The 20,300-nt window shown below is 35.4% G+C and overlaps 1 protein-coding gene across 4 annotated transcripts in view; it reads right to left on the reverse strand.

Moving 5' to 3' along the window:
* ATP8A1 (ATPase phospholipid transporting 8A1) overlaps positions 1-20,300 on the reverse strand; it is a 249,302-nt gene that overhangs the window by 111,457 nt on the left and 117,545 nt on the right. For all 4 annotated transcript variants that reach the window (XM_074275001.1, XM_074274999.1, XM_074275000.1 and 1 more), the window contains 3 exons: positions 17,158-17,227; positions 11,126-11,210; positions 9,061-9,200 (listed from right to left, as the gene is read on the reverse strand). In XM_074275001.1, coding sequence (XP_074131102.1) covers positions 9,061-9,200; positions 11,126-11,210; positions 17,158-17,227 — 295 coding nt within the window. The remainder of the gene's footprint in view (positions 1-9,060; positions 9,201-11,125; positions 11,211-17,157; positions 17,228-20,300) is intronic.

A 20,300-nucleotide genomic window follows, 5' to 3' on the forward strand; every position in this document is an offset into this window, starting at 1 on the left:
TTCCCAAACAGAACTCGGTATCTCTCTTCCATCAATTTTCCTATTTTTCTTGAGGGGACCAGCAGCCTTTCAAGTATCATCTCTTGTCTCTTCATAACCTCCTCATTGACTTTCCTGCCTATAAGCACTCTATACCATTCTATTATCTCTATATCCCAATAATCATTCCACAGAGCTAAGTGATTTTCCTAAAATATGAGTTAAACCATGTCTTTCTCCTACTCCCCCATCCCCAGAGCCTTCGTATTATCCCTAAGGTCAAAGATAAACTAACTCCTCTCTATCAGTTAAACCTAGCCCTATCCTACCTTACCCAGCCAGGAACATTCATCTTTCTGAATTAAAATCTGGCCTGAGGCTCTTCCTAACTCAGCCCTGTCTCAGTTTCCTCATCTGTAAAATGGACTGGAAAAGGAAATGGCCAACCACTCCAGTCTCTTTGCCAAGAAAACGCCCAATGGGGTCATGAAGAGTCAGACATGGCTTAAAACAAGTGAACAACAACCTTACCAGAAATACAAATGCTTCCTTGGCCAAAGTGGCCTTCTTCATCTTCATCAATTACAGCCCTTTTCTTCTATTTGCAAGCCTTTACTCTTGCTGTCCACCATGTCTGGACTTTCCTTCCTCCTCAGAAGGAGAAATTTCTTTGTGACTCAGCCTCATGTGCTACCTTCTACCTGAAGCCTTCCCTAATCGCTCTGGCTTTTAATGCTTCCCTGCATCCCAACTCTTTTGGATCTGCTTTGCTTTTGCCTTTATAAGTGCATGTTGTCTCTTCCAAGATGGTTCTAAGTTCCTTAATGGTGGAGTCTAGGTCATAATATCTTTTTATCCTAAATGCTTATCACAGTATCTAGCCCATAGTAAGTGCCTAATAAATATGTCAATTGATGTACTGTCAAAAAACAGCTGAGGAGAGGTTAGGTTACTTCTTACCAAATTTCTTTCAGTATATAATCATTTTAAATAAAAAATAGATTTGTCAATGACTACTTTTTAAAAATATGTCAAGCCCAAATAATTTATTTCTTTTATTATTTCATAATTTTAATGTTGGAAGAAACACTGACGAAAAATTTTAATCTTATCACTTGTCAGTGAACATCTAAATGCTAAAAAGGAATGCCATCCTCCCCATCCCCAAGCTCATGAAGTATATTAAGAAACTCAAATATCATCCTAAGGGTTACACATAATGCTATATGGAAATAGAAGATAAGTGAGAAGACGTGGATGACAGAAGGAGGAATCTGCCAGAGGAGACGGATGGGATCCCTTGTGAACAGAGCCATCACCTCAGGATTTAAGACAAGGTAGTGGTGGGTGTCTCCATGATGTGAAATGAAGGGAGGAAAGGAAGGTTTTTCACTAAAATGTGAGACACCTCTCAGGTGAGAGGATGGCTAGTCAAAGTTCACCAAGAAGAAAAATTTTCAAGAGTTTTTTCAAGTCTTTTTGCCTGGTCTTGGTTCCCCAAGAAGTCCCTGACGAAGCGACAGATTATAGAGACCTGTATTACTTTAGAGAAAGGAAAATTAGGCCATATTATGACTGGTAACTCAACATGAGCACCTCATTCAGAACTCTGATAGACATGATCAAACCAATCCGAGTCCATAATGGAACTTACATTCCATATGACACTCAGTGACCATGGAATTATTCAGGGAGGGTAACATGTAAACTTCCCCTAGATTTTTTTTTGGGGGGGCAGAGAAATTAAATCTCTCCCAAATGTCCATGGTACTTTTATAATGCTGTGAGAATCACTGAAGCCAGGATTCCACTCAGTGAGGGGATCCAGTTGGAATTTAACAAGTACTTACTGAGCTGCTGCAAATTCTTACCTTCCCATGGTTTGATTTATTTGGAAGCCCAGTAGCATTTCTCTAGGACCAATGTAACTATGCTGATATACACGGCAACTCTTAATTGTTAAAACAAAACAAAATTGATTTTTTTGAGCTGTTGTTTCCTCTAGAAACTTTACTTTAATTGGGCAAATGCCTGTTAAGGGTTGTTCTGTGTGCATGGCACTATGTTCTGAGAATGGGAAGAGAGAAAAATCTGCGTCAGATGAGACTGTCCCTTCCTTCAACTATCAGACAGTCCAACAGGGGAAATAAGGCATGTATTGAATAAGAAGGAAGAAGCCCTTCGGGAGATAGGAATAAAGGTTTCGTGGCTTTAATCTCTATTTGAGTTTGACGCCACTGATGTAGACCATGAGACTATTAGGGATTATATCTTACTTTATCTCCTCTGTAACTCACACAAAGCTCACATTCACAAATGTGAGAACTAATATTAGTTACTCTGCAGGGACACTACTACTACTGTGTGTAATGGCATTTTTATGTTTAACTTTCTTTTAGAAAACAAATATGAAGAATTTTTTGGTTTCCAGCAGAATACAAACACCTTCATTATATACTCTCTCTATATATATACTACACATATACTTTAACCTTTATATAGTATGTATTTATAGTATATATATATATTTTAGGTTAAAAATATACATATACATATATGTACATGTGTGTAGTGATAAAATAACCTCTGAATAGGTCAAATAATTTATGCCATGATTTCACAGAGAAACCTTGTGAGGAAATAAGGGGTTTGATGCATTTATTCCCATTTTACTTGAATGAAAACCGGAACAAAATTATTAAATGCCTTTGAAGTCAATAATTAAGTTGCACTGCAAGAAATAGAATAAATAAGAAAGTGAAAGCATTCCTGAGCTAAATGAAGTATTTCTGGGTACAATGAAGCAAATATATCACTTTCCAGTTTATCTATAGTTTTTAATGTCCAAGTGTGGGGAAAAACACCTGCAAATGAAATCCATTTATATAACACATTGTTGACCAGTGACCAGATCCAATAAATATTAAAAAAAAAAACACTGATTCTGATAAATTTATGTTAACAAAATTAATTATGTTGATAATTTGCAGAGAAGAGGGCTAAGAGAGAAAGTGAGAGCGAATTTTCTCCTTTGAAAGAATGAGACAACTGTAAATTCTCTCAAGTAGTGACTAAAACAGCCTCAAAGTGTTGTTATGTCCACAATACCACATTGTCATGCTGACGTTTTCCTCCTCAAATTGGGTCAAGGTAACTAGGAAGGATCTGATGGTAATTCTAGTCCTCCTTAATAATATCCCTTTAATAATATTACCTTCCTTTTATAATATCAATCTTGCTCTTCAACAATTTAGAGATTTTCAAATAAGTTTGGTCTTTTGTCCTGAATTTGTTAAGTAACTTAAGTAAGACATAGCAATAAAATATTAGAACTTGGTTTTGTCATGCATGTCTCTAATACTTGCTTAAAAGTTCATCTTAATTATGTTGTGGGAGCCCAAACTTTAGCATTCTGTAGTAAAACCAATGATGATACAGAAAAAAGGGGACAGGCAGTATTTTTTCAGGGGAAGTAGCATTGGTTGAGGAGTTAGATCTGGGTGGCAGACAGCTTTCCCTAGCTACTTGGGTGATCTTGGACAAATTGCTTCATTTCTCAGGGGGAGAGGAAGGGCTAGTTTTCTCATTTCGAAAAAAGAGAGTTTGGATTATGTGATCTCTGAAGCCTCAGTCCTAAAATTTAATGATTCTGTTCAACAAAAAATGAATTACCAATCCTTAATAAATGCCCAGTTTCCTTAATTAGGTAATTTTTCAGCTTGGATAACAAATGACTGCTTCAAAATATAGAAATGTTTTGATAATATTTAAAAACAAATAAGCAAAAATGACCTGCTAGTCTCAATTAAAAATAGGCTGGTAGAGTTTGCAGCATTAAACTACTATGCACTTCTTCCACTCATTTCATAAAATTAAAAAAAAAAAAAAAAAAAAGAAAACCTTTACCTAAATCACATGCCAGAAGCAAAATGGAATTGAAACCACATAAAGTGTAAAGTTATCACTATACCCAGAGAGATTAAAATCTAATTAAAATTTAATTTCTGAGCCAAAACACAATGTTCCTTCAAAGATTTATTTATAAAATCTTTTTTTTTCTCTACTTGTATAATTAGGAAACATTTGGTCTTTGACTAGAGCTGATATTTTCTTCTTTTGTTATCAAGTCAAAATATTTAAATCATGATGATTTTTTAAAAGATCCCAAAGGATTGAGTAATGTAAGAAAGATGGAATTTGGTGTCCAATATTTTAACTTAATATTTTAAATGTGAGAATTTTAGTACAATATATGTCATAAAGATCTAAACTATCCAAACAACTAACAGTCACTTACACACCATGGATAGTTTTGACTAGGTAGTTAAGCAAGTTTCAAGGGATGTCTTGAAGCTAGAATGATAAAACTCAAATTTATGCAGATTTCCAAAGTCTAGATAAAATCAATGTCCACTATAGTCCATATTGGTGAACAAAGAAACTTGTGAAAGCTTTAATTATATCAAGCTACCATTTCAAACCTGTTTCATTATTCTCAACTGTTTACAGAACACAATGAAAACTCATCTGATGCTTAAGTTAACTCTTAATTAAGTCCAAAATGAAGAATAGCATGTAGTAACCCCAGAACCCCAGAATGTGTCCAAGGTTAAGGCAAGTGCTGAGTATTATTCTTCATTTGCCCCCCCCCAAAATGTCCTTTCTGTGGTAAAGTGGAAAGAGCATTGCCTAAGAGCCACAGATGTGTTTTAATTTCAACTCTGACACTAATTAGCTGACAGACTTTAAGTTAATCACTTAACCTCTTTGGGCCATAGTTTCCTCATTTATATAACAAGGGAATTAGAATGAGATAATTTCTAAATGCCTTTTCACTTCTAAAATTCGGAGAGGAGGAGTCTTCTTGTACCCTATGACCCTATGTCAACCGAAAGGAAGAATTAGAAGGCAGTTTCCCATTTTTATTAGTTGAAATAAGAGGCAAAGGTTGATAAGGAGGCTTCTTTATTCGTAAGTCAGGTTTAGTGCCAGACCCTTATTAGTGTGACTGCTTCATCCCATGAAAATATTTAATCTAGGAAAGTGGTCATGTGTATTCAAACTCACCCTACTCAAAGTTATAATTTATGTAAAATGTAATAATTGGTTCCAGCCCAAGAGAAAGATGCAGTGTGAATTTGAATAATGTGGCTACTTCATGGGATTCATTATTTGTATTAATTGGGACCTCGCTGTTTCAAGCATATATTTTAAGAGATCTTGAAGTTTAATGTGGGTATCTAAATGTCTCACCACTACCATCTGCTGGCCAATCTGTTGAACGTTTTAGGAAGAGGAAGAAGGGACTTCTAAAATGACTGTTTTAGCCATAAATTTTTATTCCTCAAAATATCTGAGGTTGAACTATCATATCCACTAATTTCGAGCCTTTCATAAATTGTTATTTTCAATACTTCTGGAGTTTCCTTAAACAAAATTATTCAACTGGAAGTTGATTAATATTCTTTTCTAGATAAATGTTAAATTTTCACTAATTTCATATCTATCGAGATTTGTATATAAAAAGTTAAGCAGAGACACCCACACATATTTTCTTAGGCCAAAGTTATATTCAAATGATTTACTGTGTTGTAGATGTGATCTTCAAGTGCTACATAAGGGAAAAACAAGCTCTTCACTGAGTTAGAAAAGCTCGCTGACAGATGTCAATTATGAAAGGACAAGCCTATCTAAGCTAGAAGAATTTCTGGTGATAATTGTTTTATCACACAGTAACTCACAAAGAGTTCTCTCTCTCTGAAATTGGGTTCAGTTAAGTAGAGATGGAAGAAATACTAAGACCAATGTGGAGCTGGGAATTGATTCTGAAAGAATTTGGAGCTATGTCTTAAAAGTCACTAAATTGTGTACCCTTTCTTTCACTCACAAATACACTATCTATATGTCAAAGAGATCAAAAAAAGAAAAAGGAACTATAAAATCTAAAAATTTTGTAGCAGTTTGTTTAATAGCCCCAAACTAGAAACTAAAGGGATGACCCACCTAATGGTGTGTGTATGTGTGTGTGTGTGTGTGTGTGTGTGTGTGTGTGTGTATCAGAGATAAACACACATATATCTTTAAACATATATGTATATAAATGACATTATATGAATATCATAGAATATTACTGCATTCTAAGGAATAGTTAAATGGAATTTTAGAGAGAAGTTAGAGAGAAATTTTAGAAATTTAGGATAGAATAGAAATAGAGAAATTTAGAAAATTTAGAGAAAATCAGGAAAAACCCCCATGAATAGAAATTAGGGACCAACATATTTCCTAACAACATTATGTAGAAAAACACCTTTGAAAACTTGATCATTGCAATGATGACCAAGAGAACTAATGCTACCCTCCTTCTGCCAGAGAAGTCCTGATCTCCGTCTGGCCACTGGTCCCAGCTGGCTCTGGAGGGGAAGGTGAGGCAGGTGACCTTATCCATCCCTCCCTCACTGAAATCCAATTAACTTGCATGTGATGGCATCACTTCTTCTATGTCATGGTTGTCTTGGAGAACAAGAGACAAACAACAATGACAATGGCCAAAGAGCTGGTAGACTTCAAATTCAAAAGGAGACACGTTTTTGAATATGCCCACTATGGAATCTCTTTTTCTAGACCGATGGTGTTACAATGAAATAGAAACTGGGGGGTCACTAAACCATAATGCTGTTTTTATTTTTCAATCTTGTCTAACTCTCAGTGATCCCATTTGGGGTTTTTTGGACAAAAAATACTCAAGCGGTTTGCCATTACCCTCTCCAGGTCATTTTACAGATGAGGAAATGCAGCTAAGAGGTTAAGTGACAACCCAGAATCACACAGCTAGTAAGTGTCAGAAGCTGGATTTGAACCCAGTCCTGGTATCTACTGTATCACTGAAAACACTTATGAACACTAATCAATCAATGAATCAATTAATTAATGCTGATGTTGCCTATGCTCTGCTGTTTTATTTATTTACTTATTTTGTTAGCACTTCCCACTTATAAATTAATCCATATTGACACCTCTGAATTAGATTATGTATTTTGTTATGGGTTTTCTTTTTAATTGAAGAGTTTAGTGAAAGGGAGCAATAATGATTATAAACATAATTTTTAAAACACCAGAATCATAAAACTCATTGATGCTTAAAATACTGAAGTAATGATAGCACCATGTTTCATTGCTGCTGGGAAAGTGCTCTGTGTTCTTTGAGTTTCAGAGACAGGGAGGCAGGATGAACAAGTCAGTACTTTTAAAACACCTCTAGTGTTCCTGACTTTTATAAGGAAGGACATTTCACAAACATTATAAAAGTTTCTTGAAGAAATATGAACTTCACACAAACACACACACACACACACACACAATCCAGGAACTGAAACTAGAAAAATATATGTATATTTGAAAATTTACACACACATATATACACATTGAATCCAATGACTGAAACAATAAATATATATTTCTATCTGATATTTTGCATATACACACTAAATCCCATTACTGAAACTATATATATATATATATATATATATATGTAAAATTTTACACACACACACACACACACACACACACACAAACATACACACATTGAATCCAGTGACTGAAACTACAAATATCTGAAATTAATATGTATATACACACATACACTCAATCTACTGACAAACTATATCTGTAGCTGAAATCTTACACACTCTACAGTGATTGAAACTATAAGTGTATATCTCTATTTGAAAACTCACACACATACACCCCTGACTGTATACAGAATATGCAGTGAGGAGTTTTCATGTATGGGCTGCACCCTCTCATTTGATTGACAGAGGGGGCTTCTACAATGCTCCAGGTGCCTTCTCCACAACTTATGATCTTTCAGAGTTGTCCAGGGCCACAGAAAGGCAATTAGGTGGGTCAATGCATAGAGATCCAGTTCTGGAGTCAGGAAGATCTGAGTTCAAAGGTGACCTAAGACATTTATAGCTGTATGACTCTCAGTAAATCACTTACCCCTGTTTGCCTGGGTTTAGCCATTTGTAAAATGGGAATAATGGTAGTACCTTATTTCTAAAATGGAGAATCTCAAGAATGTTGTAAGGATCAAATAAAATTATACTGGCAAAATATTTAGCACAGAGAAAGCATTATATAAATCAGCTATTATTATATTATTAAGAGCCTTTTCTGCAGTCATATTAGCATGTGTGTGTTAGAGGCAGTATAGGAACCCCAATTTTTCTAACTAGGCCATTATACCCCCAAGGAAAATACAGCAGACACTCCAAGTTTTTCTGAAAGTGGATAAGATACAGAGTTTCAAATATAAGGAATATTTTTAAAAAGGTCAGGGAGGGTGGGAAAAAGAATGAAAACAATATTTAGAGCAAGGGAGAAGTTCTGGTTTAGAACTATATTTTTAAAGTATATCTGCAGAAAACCAATGGTGATGTCATTAGGCAACAACACAAAAGAATGAAAATTGGGAAGAGTGAATAATACCACGACTGGTCGGGCTGGGGGCCCTGGCAGATTTTACAGGTTATTTTTAATGAAGAGAAACACACAAACAAAGAAAATGTACTCATAATTATTCATAGGTAAAACAGGGAGAGCGTGAGAAGTACCATGGTGTGACATTTGCCTTCCAGTGAGTGGGGTCCAAACTTTGATATAAATGTGGATAAGAAGAGTAAAGTAATAGGAAAGCTAGTTGACAGGAGTCCTGAATTCAGGGAATTTGGGAAGTTGTTGTCATGTTATAAAAAGTAAAAGAAAAATCACTTAAATTATATTTAATGAGGTTTCCTCTTAAATGTATTATCTAAGGATTGACTGGAATGATAGAGAAGGGATGAAGGCAAGGAGGCTAGAATGGAAATTTTAGCCTAGGGGGATGGCCATTTAATACATAGGTGATTCAAGATAGCTTTTAGATAATATTCTATCAGGCAAGAAATTAATTTTCTCCCTAAATTTGTGAAGACTCTATCATATGCAAAAAAACGGTCTATTACCCCAGAAAAGTTGTGATGTTTCCCTTTAAGGAAAAACAAAAATTCCCTGATTCAAAAGGTAAAATAACTTGCCGCTTACCTTTTCAATTAGCTCATAACTCTCCTCCAGTTTGAGCAACCTGTTTTGTATAGCACTTGAAGCTCGCTCATATACTGCACGCCATTCTTGAAAGTCGCTCTCTGAAATCTCAGCCACAGCAAAACACAACGTCCTTAACCCTGAAAAAAAATGAACATAGAACACTGCTCAAAATGTGGTTTTCTTGGAAATTATTTATAATAATCTTACCTTATAAAAGCTGAATTTGAGACTACAAATTTAAAGGACTTAAACATAAACATTTTATTGAATAATATTATTAGTCAAAGTTCTTTAAGAAAAAAATATTTCACATCTATAGCTCGTCATCAATCTTAATTTGCGATTAACAATCTTCACTAGGAAATCTCAATCCCTCCTGCTTTAGTATAATTTGCTTTTTCTTGTTCTTTCTCACTAGAAATGGTTAATAGTTGTTTAGCATCCTTTGTTTGCTGGCCCTTATCACAGGGACTACAATGATAGGTTGTAACTAGGTATTGCTGTTTCATGTTAAGCAATTCTGGGATTTTTAGTCTTTCTTAGGAAAGAAAGGCAGTTTGGTATTATGAAACAGATAGGGATCATGAAAATAAGAAGACTCAGCTTAGCCACTAGTTTGAGCAAGTCATTCAAGGCCCATGAGCCTCAGTTTTCTCATTTGTCAAAAGGAATAGTAAGATACTTCAATATTTTTAGAGCAGTTGTATTGGATGAGAAATTTTATGTGAATTTGCCTTATAGATTACTTGGGTACTTTGAGCCATAATTTTGCTGGTGTGCATAATTGCTGGAAGGACCCAAATAACCTTTCAATCCTGCTAAACAAAAAAGCTGGGGGGGCTACAGCCCCAGAATCATCAGGAAAGGTTGGAATCTGAATATCAATGAACCCATCAGTTCTTCTGGGGGTTCCTCCAGGAGTTAGCACCAACCCCTGAACTATCACTTCACCAAGTCTAGGCTCCATGCTTTGCACCCTGAATGACCATTTCTGGTCACTGACCACTGATCAACAATTGATCATTATTGAGATAATAGCCCTGGTAAAACTTTATGTGATTTCTTGGCACTAGCACCCCCAATGGGTTTGCTTCCACACTCCCTGAGTGCCCCGTATAATACAGTAATATATGTTGCATATTACATGTGATATTTAATATATTATATATTATATGTATGTTATGTACAATATTATAGATTTATATATATATATATACATGCATATATAGAATTATGTACTATATACATATATATTATGTACAATATGCATTTAATACATGATAAAATAAAACCATTTATTTTAGGGACATATTTAAATATGTATAAAATGAATGGACTCCTTTACTTTTTTTTTTAACTTTTTCTCTTGTGCTAAGTTTGCTCTTGGAGTACTGTTTCCCACCCATGCCAGTTTTCTTCTATAGAAAGATCAACAATGGACAGAGGCCAGGATGGTAGTCACCCCTATTTCCCAAGCCATGGCTTGGGGAACAGAGAATGCAAGGGCTGAGATCAGGAACCCTGTACCCCAACAACTAAATCTCCCTTCCTTCTCAATACCAGGACTGGGATAAGGAATCTGTCCTGAGATACACACTCCTCAGCTTCTTCCCTCTAGCAGCCAATGTGGCAATTGAAGATAACCATCCCCTCTTGCTAAATTTGCATTAAGATACTCATTTCATCTCTGTAGAATGTAATAATTATTTTTTCATACAAACTTTCCTTAAATTTGATTTTTTAAAAAATAAGTTTAAAATTTTTAAATGCAAATATTATGTATGTTGATGGTTAATGATACAATATATATGTAGTCCTCTTTTCCCTCTTCCCCTCCTCTAAAAAAAAAAAAAACAGAGGAAAAAATTGTTGGTAAATTGTGGCTTAAGTTGAATAAGCGAAAATACTGAGTTGGTATACTTGTTCTTTGCCAGTATTATATTATCAACCATAATTGAGACTTATTTTTAGGAATCTGACAATTACACTAAAAAAAACCCCTACACATTAGAAATTAGCAGAATTATTACCCTGCACTTAAAAATCACACTTTATTACTTACCTTCTGTAGCAAACTGCTCTAAATGTTTTAAAGTAATTTCCTTATATTTTGAACTTTCAGCCAGACGATCATAAATTACAGTGTCCTGAAATATAAAACAGGAGAAAATTATCATTTACTTAATTAAGTGTGCCAGTTCTACTTGATCTGATTTTAGTAAAGCAATAACTAGCAAAGCAGTCCTCAAAATTAACATATTTCTGAGAATTAACTTTTAATGCCTAAGTATTTTCCTTTCCTCTGAAGACCGGAGAATTTCAGGAGCATTGTTTTTAACCTTTCTGATTTGCCTCTCAATTACACTAATTCTCAAGGGCCCATCTCCTGATGATCTGATCTTTATTTCTCCATTCCATGAGGGCTCCACCAATCCAGAATATCAAATAGCAGAGTTCCTGATACTGCGTGTGCACTCCCAAGATAGCAGTAGTGGCTTTTATTTAAGATCTATTTTTGTAATCCAAGTCATATTCCTCGAGTTATTCTTCTGCTGGAGTTGATTGTTTTTAAGAATTTCAGCAAATGGTCTTTTTTACATGGACTTTATATTAGACCACGACCAAATAAATCATTACCTGAAATTACTTTCTCAGGAGGTACTGCCCATTTGGGGCTCCAGCCTCGGAGGCGAGATTTGAAAGCTGACTAATAGAGTTAGATTTACTGCCCTTGAGAGAAAGGGAACCTTGTGACCTCAATCCAGATGGAATACTCTAGGTCTCAATTATCAATTTCTTTTCATTTCTCAATGGTACAAAGAGGAGACAAGGGAAATGGGTAATGATGATTTCCTGTCATGGTGCCTCCCAAGAATAAAAGTTATAGTTTATTAATTTCCTTTTTCTGGAGGCAATTAATATTTTGAAAGAAATTGGCAAAGAGCTTTTTAAAAAAAAATAAAGGAATCTTTTCCATAAAATTTAAATTTTACTAAGAAATAAACCTTTTAGGGAGGAAATTCACTAAGGAAAATAGTCTACAATATGTCTAAATATTTTATATACAAGACATCATCTTTAAATCAATTTTCCGCTGACTCCTCACTTTCAGAAACATAATACATTATTAAATTATAATAATATGATAAGTTAATTACATAGTTACAGAAAAAAGCAATATTTTTCTAATATTTAGAGAAATATTTATGATAATATATCAATTTCATGAATGTAGGAATTCCCACCAATAATGCATCTATATCTTAGTAGATAACTTTAGTGAGCTGCCTAGGTTGGAGATAGTAAGCGATTTGTCTGTGATTGCACAGTTAAAAAGTTTTATAGGTGAGAGGTTTTTCTATACTCTATTCACTGAACCTTTAAAATATTTAAAAATATAAAAATATCAATGATATGTGATATGAGCAGTTAAAGTCCAATAATCAATCAACAAACATGCATTTTAGGTTGCATTGTCTTAATTGTTGGGGGTATAGAGAGAAGAAAAATATTATTAGGAAAGGTCTTATACTGGAAGAGACACGTGTGTACGTGTGTGTGTGTGTGTGTGTGTGTGTGTGTGTGTGTGTGTGTGTGTGTATATATATATGTATGTATATACATAATGTATGTGGAGTTGATAGAAATGTGTGTATGCCTGCTGGAGGGTGTGCACGGGAGCTGGGAGGGGTATGTGAATCAGAAAAAGTTCTATAAGGAATTGTGATACTTGGGGCTTCTAGATGGTGTAGTGGATAGAGAACCAGCCCTGAAGTCAAAGGGCCTGAGTTCAAATCCAACATCAGACACTTAACATTTCCTAGTTGTGTGACCCTGGGCAAGTCACTTACCCCCAATTGCCTCAGGAAAAAATAAAAAATAAGAAAAAAAGACTTGTGGTACTTGAGTTGAATCTTGAAGGATTGAACAACATAACATTTTAAAAGTGGCCCATAGTAAATACTCTCGATAAGTAAATGCTTTTACTTTCCCTTGAAGAGAAACCTGGGATTACAAAAGGCAAAAATCAAGAGGGAGGAACAACAAAGGTACAGAGATGGATGGATGGCAATGTTCTGGGTATGAAGAAGTGAGGAGGTCACTTTGATTGGGTCCCAAAGTTTGTGGAGGGATCCATGAAAGACTCTTAGAAAGGTAAAGAGGAGGGAGGTTGTTAAGACATTTAAATACCCACCCAGGATTTATATTTGATCCACAAGGTACAAGTCAACTAGGATTTATAGATCAGACATAAACATTAGAAAGCATCAGCGGCCACCTTGGTGACCACAGGAGGATAGACTGCAGTGGGGACAGATCTGAAGAAGGAATACCAAACGTAATCTTTCATGTGTTCTGAGGGTTTTTGTGGGAAGGAATGGGGGACGGGGCAGTAATGAGTTCCATTCTGGACATGCTGAAGTGCTTAGGAGACATCCAGTTTAAAATGTCCAATAGTGGTTGATGAAGTGGGACTAGAATTTAGGAGAGAATCTACAGCTGGATATATAGATCTGGGAGTCATCTGTATAGGGAGGGTAATTGAACCCACGGGAGCTGATGAGCTCATGAAATACGAGCGAGTGAAGAGAGAGGAGGTCCATGAGGTCAGAACCTTGGGGAATATCCTTAGGTAGGGGAACGACAGAAATGACAAATCAGCAAACAACATTGAGGAGAGGTCCGACGTGAAGGGGAAGAACTGGGAAAGAGCAGTGTCATAATAATGTAGAGGAAAGAGTATCAAGAAAGAGAGAAGGTGACTAAACACCATGGAGAGGTTAAGAGGTATGAGGATGGAGAAGAGACTATTAAAATTAAAATTTTTGCAATTTTTCAAAATTACAAAAAAAAATTTGGAAAAGACGTTCCAGTTGCATGATAAAGTTGGAAGCCAGAATTCAAGGGGTGATGTTGTAATTGCAATTCGTTTTTCTCAGAGAAGAGAGTGAGCAGAGACATGGGAGCAGTTTGGGTGGGTTATAGATGGCAGAAAAGAAACAAATAAAAAGGGAAAGATTCAAAATTACAGAAGGGATGGTAGTAGCTAATCGATTAGAGAAGATAGGAGGATTTAAGATCAAGGGTATATAGAGGGGTTGACTTTGAAGAGGAGAAAGATCTTCATCAGAAATTGAAGTAATGGAGGAAATGATGAGCGAATTGTGTCAAGGGGATGTGAGATGACTAGGAACAGAAAGGGTTTCAATTTTTTTCATTAAAGCATAAGGTGAGGACGTTAGATGAGAGGGTGGGAAGAGAAGGTCTTGTAGGAAACCTAGAGAGATTTGAAATAAGTCATTATGTCCTTTGATAACACAATTTTCAGATGAAGAAATTAAAGCCATTTCTAATCACATTTAAAATGCTCTAAATCACTATTGATTACAGAAATGCACTTCACATTTCTCAGACTGACTAAGGTGACAGGAAAAGACAATGCAGAATGTTGGAGGGGATGTGGGAAATACTGGGACACTGATACATTGTTGGTGGAGTTGTGAAAGAATCCAGCCATTCTGGAGAGCAATTTGGAACTGTGCTCAAAGGGCTTTCAAACTGGGCAAACCCTTTGATCCAGCAGTGTCCCTATTGGGCTTATATTTCAAAGAGATTTTAAAGAAGAGAAAGAGACCTGTATGTGCAAAAATGTTTGTGGCAGCCATTTTTGTAATGGCCAGAAACTGGACACTGAGTGGATGCCCATCAGTTGGAGATTGGCTGAATAAATTGTGGTGTATGAATATTATGGAATATTATTGTTTATAAGAAATGACCAGCAGGATGATTTCAGAGAGGCTTGGAGAGACTTACAGGAACTGATGCTGAGTGAAATGAGCAGGGGCAGGAGAACATTGTACAGGGCAACAAGATTATGTGAAGATCAATTCTGATGGATGTGGCTCTTTTCAACAATGTGATTCAAGCCAATTCCAAGAGACTTGGGATGGAGAGACCATCTGCATGCAGAAAGAACACTGTGGGGACTGAATGTGGATCACAAGCTAGCATTTTCATTTTGTTGTTGTTGTTGTTCTTTGCTGCCGTGTTTTTTCTTGTTCTCATTTTCCCCCCTTTTGATCTGATTTTTCTTGTGCTGCATAAATGTGGAGTTGTGTTTGAAAGAAAAAAAAAATCATTGTGCAGTCAGCTAGGTGGTAGAGTGGGTCAGACTCTGGGGTTTAGAATGAGGAACCTCTGAAGTCAATTCTGCCTCAAACAGCCCAGCTCTGTGTCTCCTTTCTGTCCCTGTTTCTTCACAATGATACTCAAAGATGTGACTATCTCTTCCCACAGGGCAGAAGATGACCTTATCCTATCTGCATCCACTTTTGCTAAGGAGATGGCCTTGTATAGAGAAAGTGACTGGGATTCTATAGACTGCTCCATCTTTGTCCATGTTTTGCACAGTTTTTCTTACTTTTTTCCCAATTTTTTAAAAAGTAAGACTTCTTCCTCACATTACTGGTCATAACACATTCAACTTCATAAAAGGAATAAGAAAAAGAAGATAGGAAGCTGACATTAAAGTGAATAATTTAAAATTACCAACCTTGTTAGGTACATGTGAGTCCAAATTCTTATTGTTTGCTCAAGATCTTAATATCCAAATATATGGTTTCTGATCTAGGCCATTTCAAAACTTTAACTAAAAATGTGTTTTAGGAAGAGTGATTTACATTGTTTGTTTTTGTAAAGGGAACCTTATGGACCTCTGACCACTAAACAATGAACTAGCAAAGACTTACCTTGTTTTAAAAAAAATTATATATGATGTATTAAAGGCTTTGTATACCCAGCACTTAGTGCAGGCCTTAGCACATAGTAAGTTTTTAATAAATGTTGCTCTCTGTTTTTGTAACAAGATTTAAATTGAAAAAATTTTTGCAGAAGAAATCAGACCAAATTAACTAAATGTCACATGAAAAATGTGACAAAATCAAGATAAAGTTCCAGAATAATATATAAAAATGGATTAATCTCCTATAATTCATAATTCACCAACAGACAAAATAACAAGGTGAAAAACTATGAACTTCCGAACCTCAACTTCAAACTAAGTATATTTCAAAACAAAATTCTGGATCCTCATTTTCATCAGTCTCAGAAATTTGTTAACTATAACATGGAGTCTTTGGAGAAATAATTTAAAAAATAATAATTGACTAGTAGTGTAATTTTACTGTGCTTTTAGATGGGGAAGAGGCCTGGAACTTCCCAATTTTCCCCTGTGCATTAAAAAACCCTTTGTTATTCAGAATTTCCATACTAGATGAGTGTTCTCATGTTTTCAAAAGTGTTCTTCAATCATATTCATCCTCAAAAAATTTTAAAGCGAAGGTTCAGTGAGAATGTTTGAGGTCTGGTCTCTAAATGCAGAGCTGCTCAGAGAGTTGGCCATCAGGTAATTAAATCTTGTTTTAGGTCCTCTAAATTATAAATGCTGTCTATTTGTGAAAAGAGCTGCTATCTGCACGGTGGAAGGAATTCCCACATTCATGAAATCACAAATCCTTAAACTGAGTGACAAGGTATAACCAACAAAATTCATAAGACATTGTATCTGAATATATTTAAACTCAACTTGACAAGATACTACAAAACAACCCAGAAACCCCAAATCTACTATAGCCAAATCAGTAAAAGTAAAGTTATAATCATATGAAGATTTTTTTTCTAAATACAACTTAAACTTCTTAAATTATAATTGTGATTAAAATAGTCTTTTCATTTTGATGGCCTGAAAAACACACTAAACATCACATTAATTTTGGCCAGAGTTATAATACAAAAATTTTAAATTTAAATGTTTCCTAACATACTTTTACAATATAAGCATTAATATTTATGTATTAAAACTGAATTGTAAAAATAACCTAGCACAAATTCTTCAAAGCGTGCAGAGGGAGCCCCACATTTCACTAAAAGAGGCTGGATAATGTTACCACAAAACATCAACAGGGGTTGATGTCAGCGACTTCATGCTAAACATCTGTGTTACATTTCCATCGTGGAAATTTTCCCTTTTGCCTAGAATATGCATTTATAAACGCTCATAAATCAAAACTCTAACAATGCAAAATAGAACCTTACTGCTCCTTTGCAGTAGAGCCGTAACTTCCCAGATGGAGTGCGGACAATCACTGACATTCTTTTTCGGGTGCTGAAAGAAAAGAGGCTTTCCGTAATGTGCACTTTTACCAGAATGTGCATAGAAATGTTTGCCATGCAACACAGACTTTAATACTCACAGTGCAGAAATAAATTCGAACCAATAATGGGCCACATCCTTCCGGACAAACAAACTATTCCCCAGGAGTAAAGTTAGGTATTTCTGAAGCAACATTAAATTTTTCAAAGCACCGGGGCACAATTTACTATCTAGGAGGAATAATTTAGAAAACGGTCCTCCAGTGACCTGAAAGAGTTAATGCACCTCCCCAAATGCTACTCCTGGGGAACTCCTGTGATAGGTTCTGCTCCAGTGTTTTCATTTGGTATATTTATCCAAATAAATATGTAATATGGTAGATGAACTGAATGTATAAAAGAAAATGTGGCTAAAAAGGAAATGTGATCAATCTGTCTTTAATTTTTAATAAAAACACTGATTAAATTAACTACTGACCCTTAAAACAAGAATTTGGACGTATAAAACGATCCCTCTTCAGTGACAGGAGGCAGCCCGCTAGTATCATAAAAAACCTAATTTACATAAATAAATCTGAGCTATCAAGAACAAACATTTCATCACTGTGGTTGATGATACAGATAAGCACAGTTTAATGAAAACTGCCTGCCAAATGCACAAAATGTTTCAATGCATCGATGAAAAGATGGCAGATTATACCGAGGACAGAATAGCATCATCAAAAACATCCTAGGCCTTCATTTGGAAATCTACATATTCTTTTTCGTGACTAGAAAAAGGTTCTTTTATGATCCCACTGCACCTATGATATTCCCTTCCTTCCTTGTCCCCTGCTCTATTGATGAGCTTTTTGTGGTTGTTAGGGAGAGCAGTCAACTTCATACATTGAGGGCTGAATTTAAAATTAAGTTAAAATCCATTATTTTAGCTATTTTATTTGATAGTGGTATATGAAAAATGAAAAGCATCTTGCTTTTCTGTTGTTGTTTTTTTCAGGAGGAATAACAATGGCTTTTTTGAAGGCAAGGTACCAGCACTTTTAGGTTCTTATAGGATTGTGAGGACGGATCTTTATAAATTATAAATGTGAGTTACTGTCATCATTAAGAACATAATCAAAAATATTTTTGCAGGATACTCAGATCCTAAAGTTTGACCTAAAACCTAAAGTTTGAACCAGGAGGAATAATGATTAGAAATACATTAAGAAAATATAAGAAGTGACTTCTCCAAACCATAACTGCACAGAAGGTCAACCATAAGCCCATGGATAATAAGAAAGGGGCTCTTCCAGCTCCAGAGTAGTGCAAGCTGCCCTTCAGGGCAATAGTTTACAGGGATTGTTGGGAGGCAGCGAAAGCTCCCTCAGAAAGGCCTGGGACTGACCAGAAAATCAGGGAGTTTCAGACTACAATACTCAGGCTCTCAGACAAGGGCAGCCCAGGCTCACGGACTCTTAAGCTCTCAAAAATTCAGTCCTGAGATTTCAGAGAGGAGTATTTTGAATTGTAAAGATCCAGGGGCCTCATCTGTAAAGTTGGAGGTCAGTAAGAACCTGAGGGAGCTATGATAAAATAAAATAGGATTGAGCATTCTTTCCAAAAGTGCAATAGGAAGTGGAACATGACCTCACTTTAGGAACCAAAGCTGCAGAGATGAGTAAAACAGCAAGAAGTTTAAGAAATTATGATGAATCTAGACATTCATCTAATTACTCAACAATAAACAGCAATTTGGAGGGGAAAATGGCTTTTTTTCTATAAGGACCATAGGAGAATGAAGCTAAAAGTAAAAGAATTCAAAATAGAATTGTTAACTTAGGAGGAAAAATAGTAAAACTTTACCAAAGAAATGGAATCCCTGAAAACTAGAATAGATCAGATAGAAATCAGTGTCGATTTCAGTGACAATAGAAGGACAAAATCAAAAGATGGAAAAAATTTAAAAATAGGATATCTGAGGTAAAAGCACAAATGAAAGAGGTCAAGTCAAGATAATTAAAGAATCATTGGGAGCTCTGAAAACCATAATTTAAAAAATAATATTTCAAGAAACCATAAAGGAAAATTGCCTATCAGAACCCAAGGGCAAAATGAAAATTGAAGGAATCTACTAATCATGTGCTGAAGAGAATTCCAGAAGGAAGTCCCAGGAATGTCATTGCCAAAATTTAGAATTCCCATGTCAAAGAAAAAATATTGCAGGTATCCAGAAAAAAGCAGTTCAGATGTCAAGGAATTATAGTCAGGATCACATAAAACCTGGCAGCTTCTACTAAAAATGAGGAGATCTCGGAATATAATGTTCCCAAAGGGAAAAGAGGTGAAGTTACAATTAAGAATAAATTACCACCAAAGCTGCAAATAATTATGTAGGGGAGAAATATGGACCTTTAATGGAATAGAAGACTGAATTCCAAGTATTTAGAACTTAAGTTTAGTACAAAAAGACCAAACTTAGTAGGAATTTTGAAAGACAGATGGAAGTGCAGAGCAACTTAGAAATGCAAATTTACCTGAGCAAGCTGGAAGGAGCTATATAAGTTCTTATATTTGGGGTACACGAGGAAAAGAAAAATAAACATGGAATAAATTATGGAGGAAGTTAGCAAAAGATGAAGATTACTCTGAAATGAAAATCTGATTTATATCGGAAATAGACAGAGGAAAATTGAATCCAAATACAAAGTTTGATATAAAGAACCATAAAACTCAACAGGAAAACAAGTGAAATGGGAAGGATTAAAAGAGAGGATGCTCCTGGGGAGGGAATTGTCCCAAGTTGAGTGAACTTTCTGATCCTTCAGAAAGCAATTAATAGAAGGGAAAAAGAACTAGAATCTTTTAGGGGGACTTTGCTTACCTCTTAGGCAATTGGGGAATGGGTTATCAAATTGTGGCATATGAATGTAATGGAATATTATCATGCCATAAGAAATGACCAAAGAGAGACTTTGAGAGAATCCTGAATAATACAAACTGAAGCAGAAATGAGAAGAACCAAGAGAACAATTTATACAAGGACAATGAAGTTGTGAAAAAAAAAAAAAAACTCAAGAACTCTGATCAATGCAACTACCAACTTT

This window comes from Sminthopsis crassicaudata, chromosome 6 (assembly GCF_048593235.1).
Source record: "Sminthopsis crassicaudata isolate SCR6 chromosome 6, ASM4859323v1, whole genome shotgun sequence".
Lineage (NCBI taxonomy): Eukaryota > Metazoa > Chordata > Mammalia > Dasyuromorphia > Dasyuridae > Sminthopsis > Sminthopsis crassicaudata.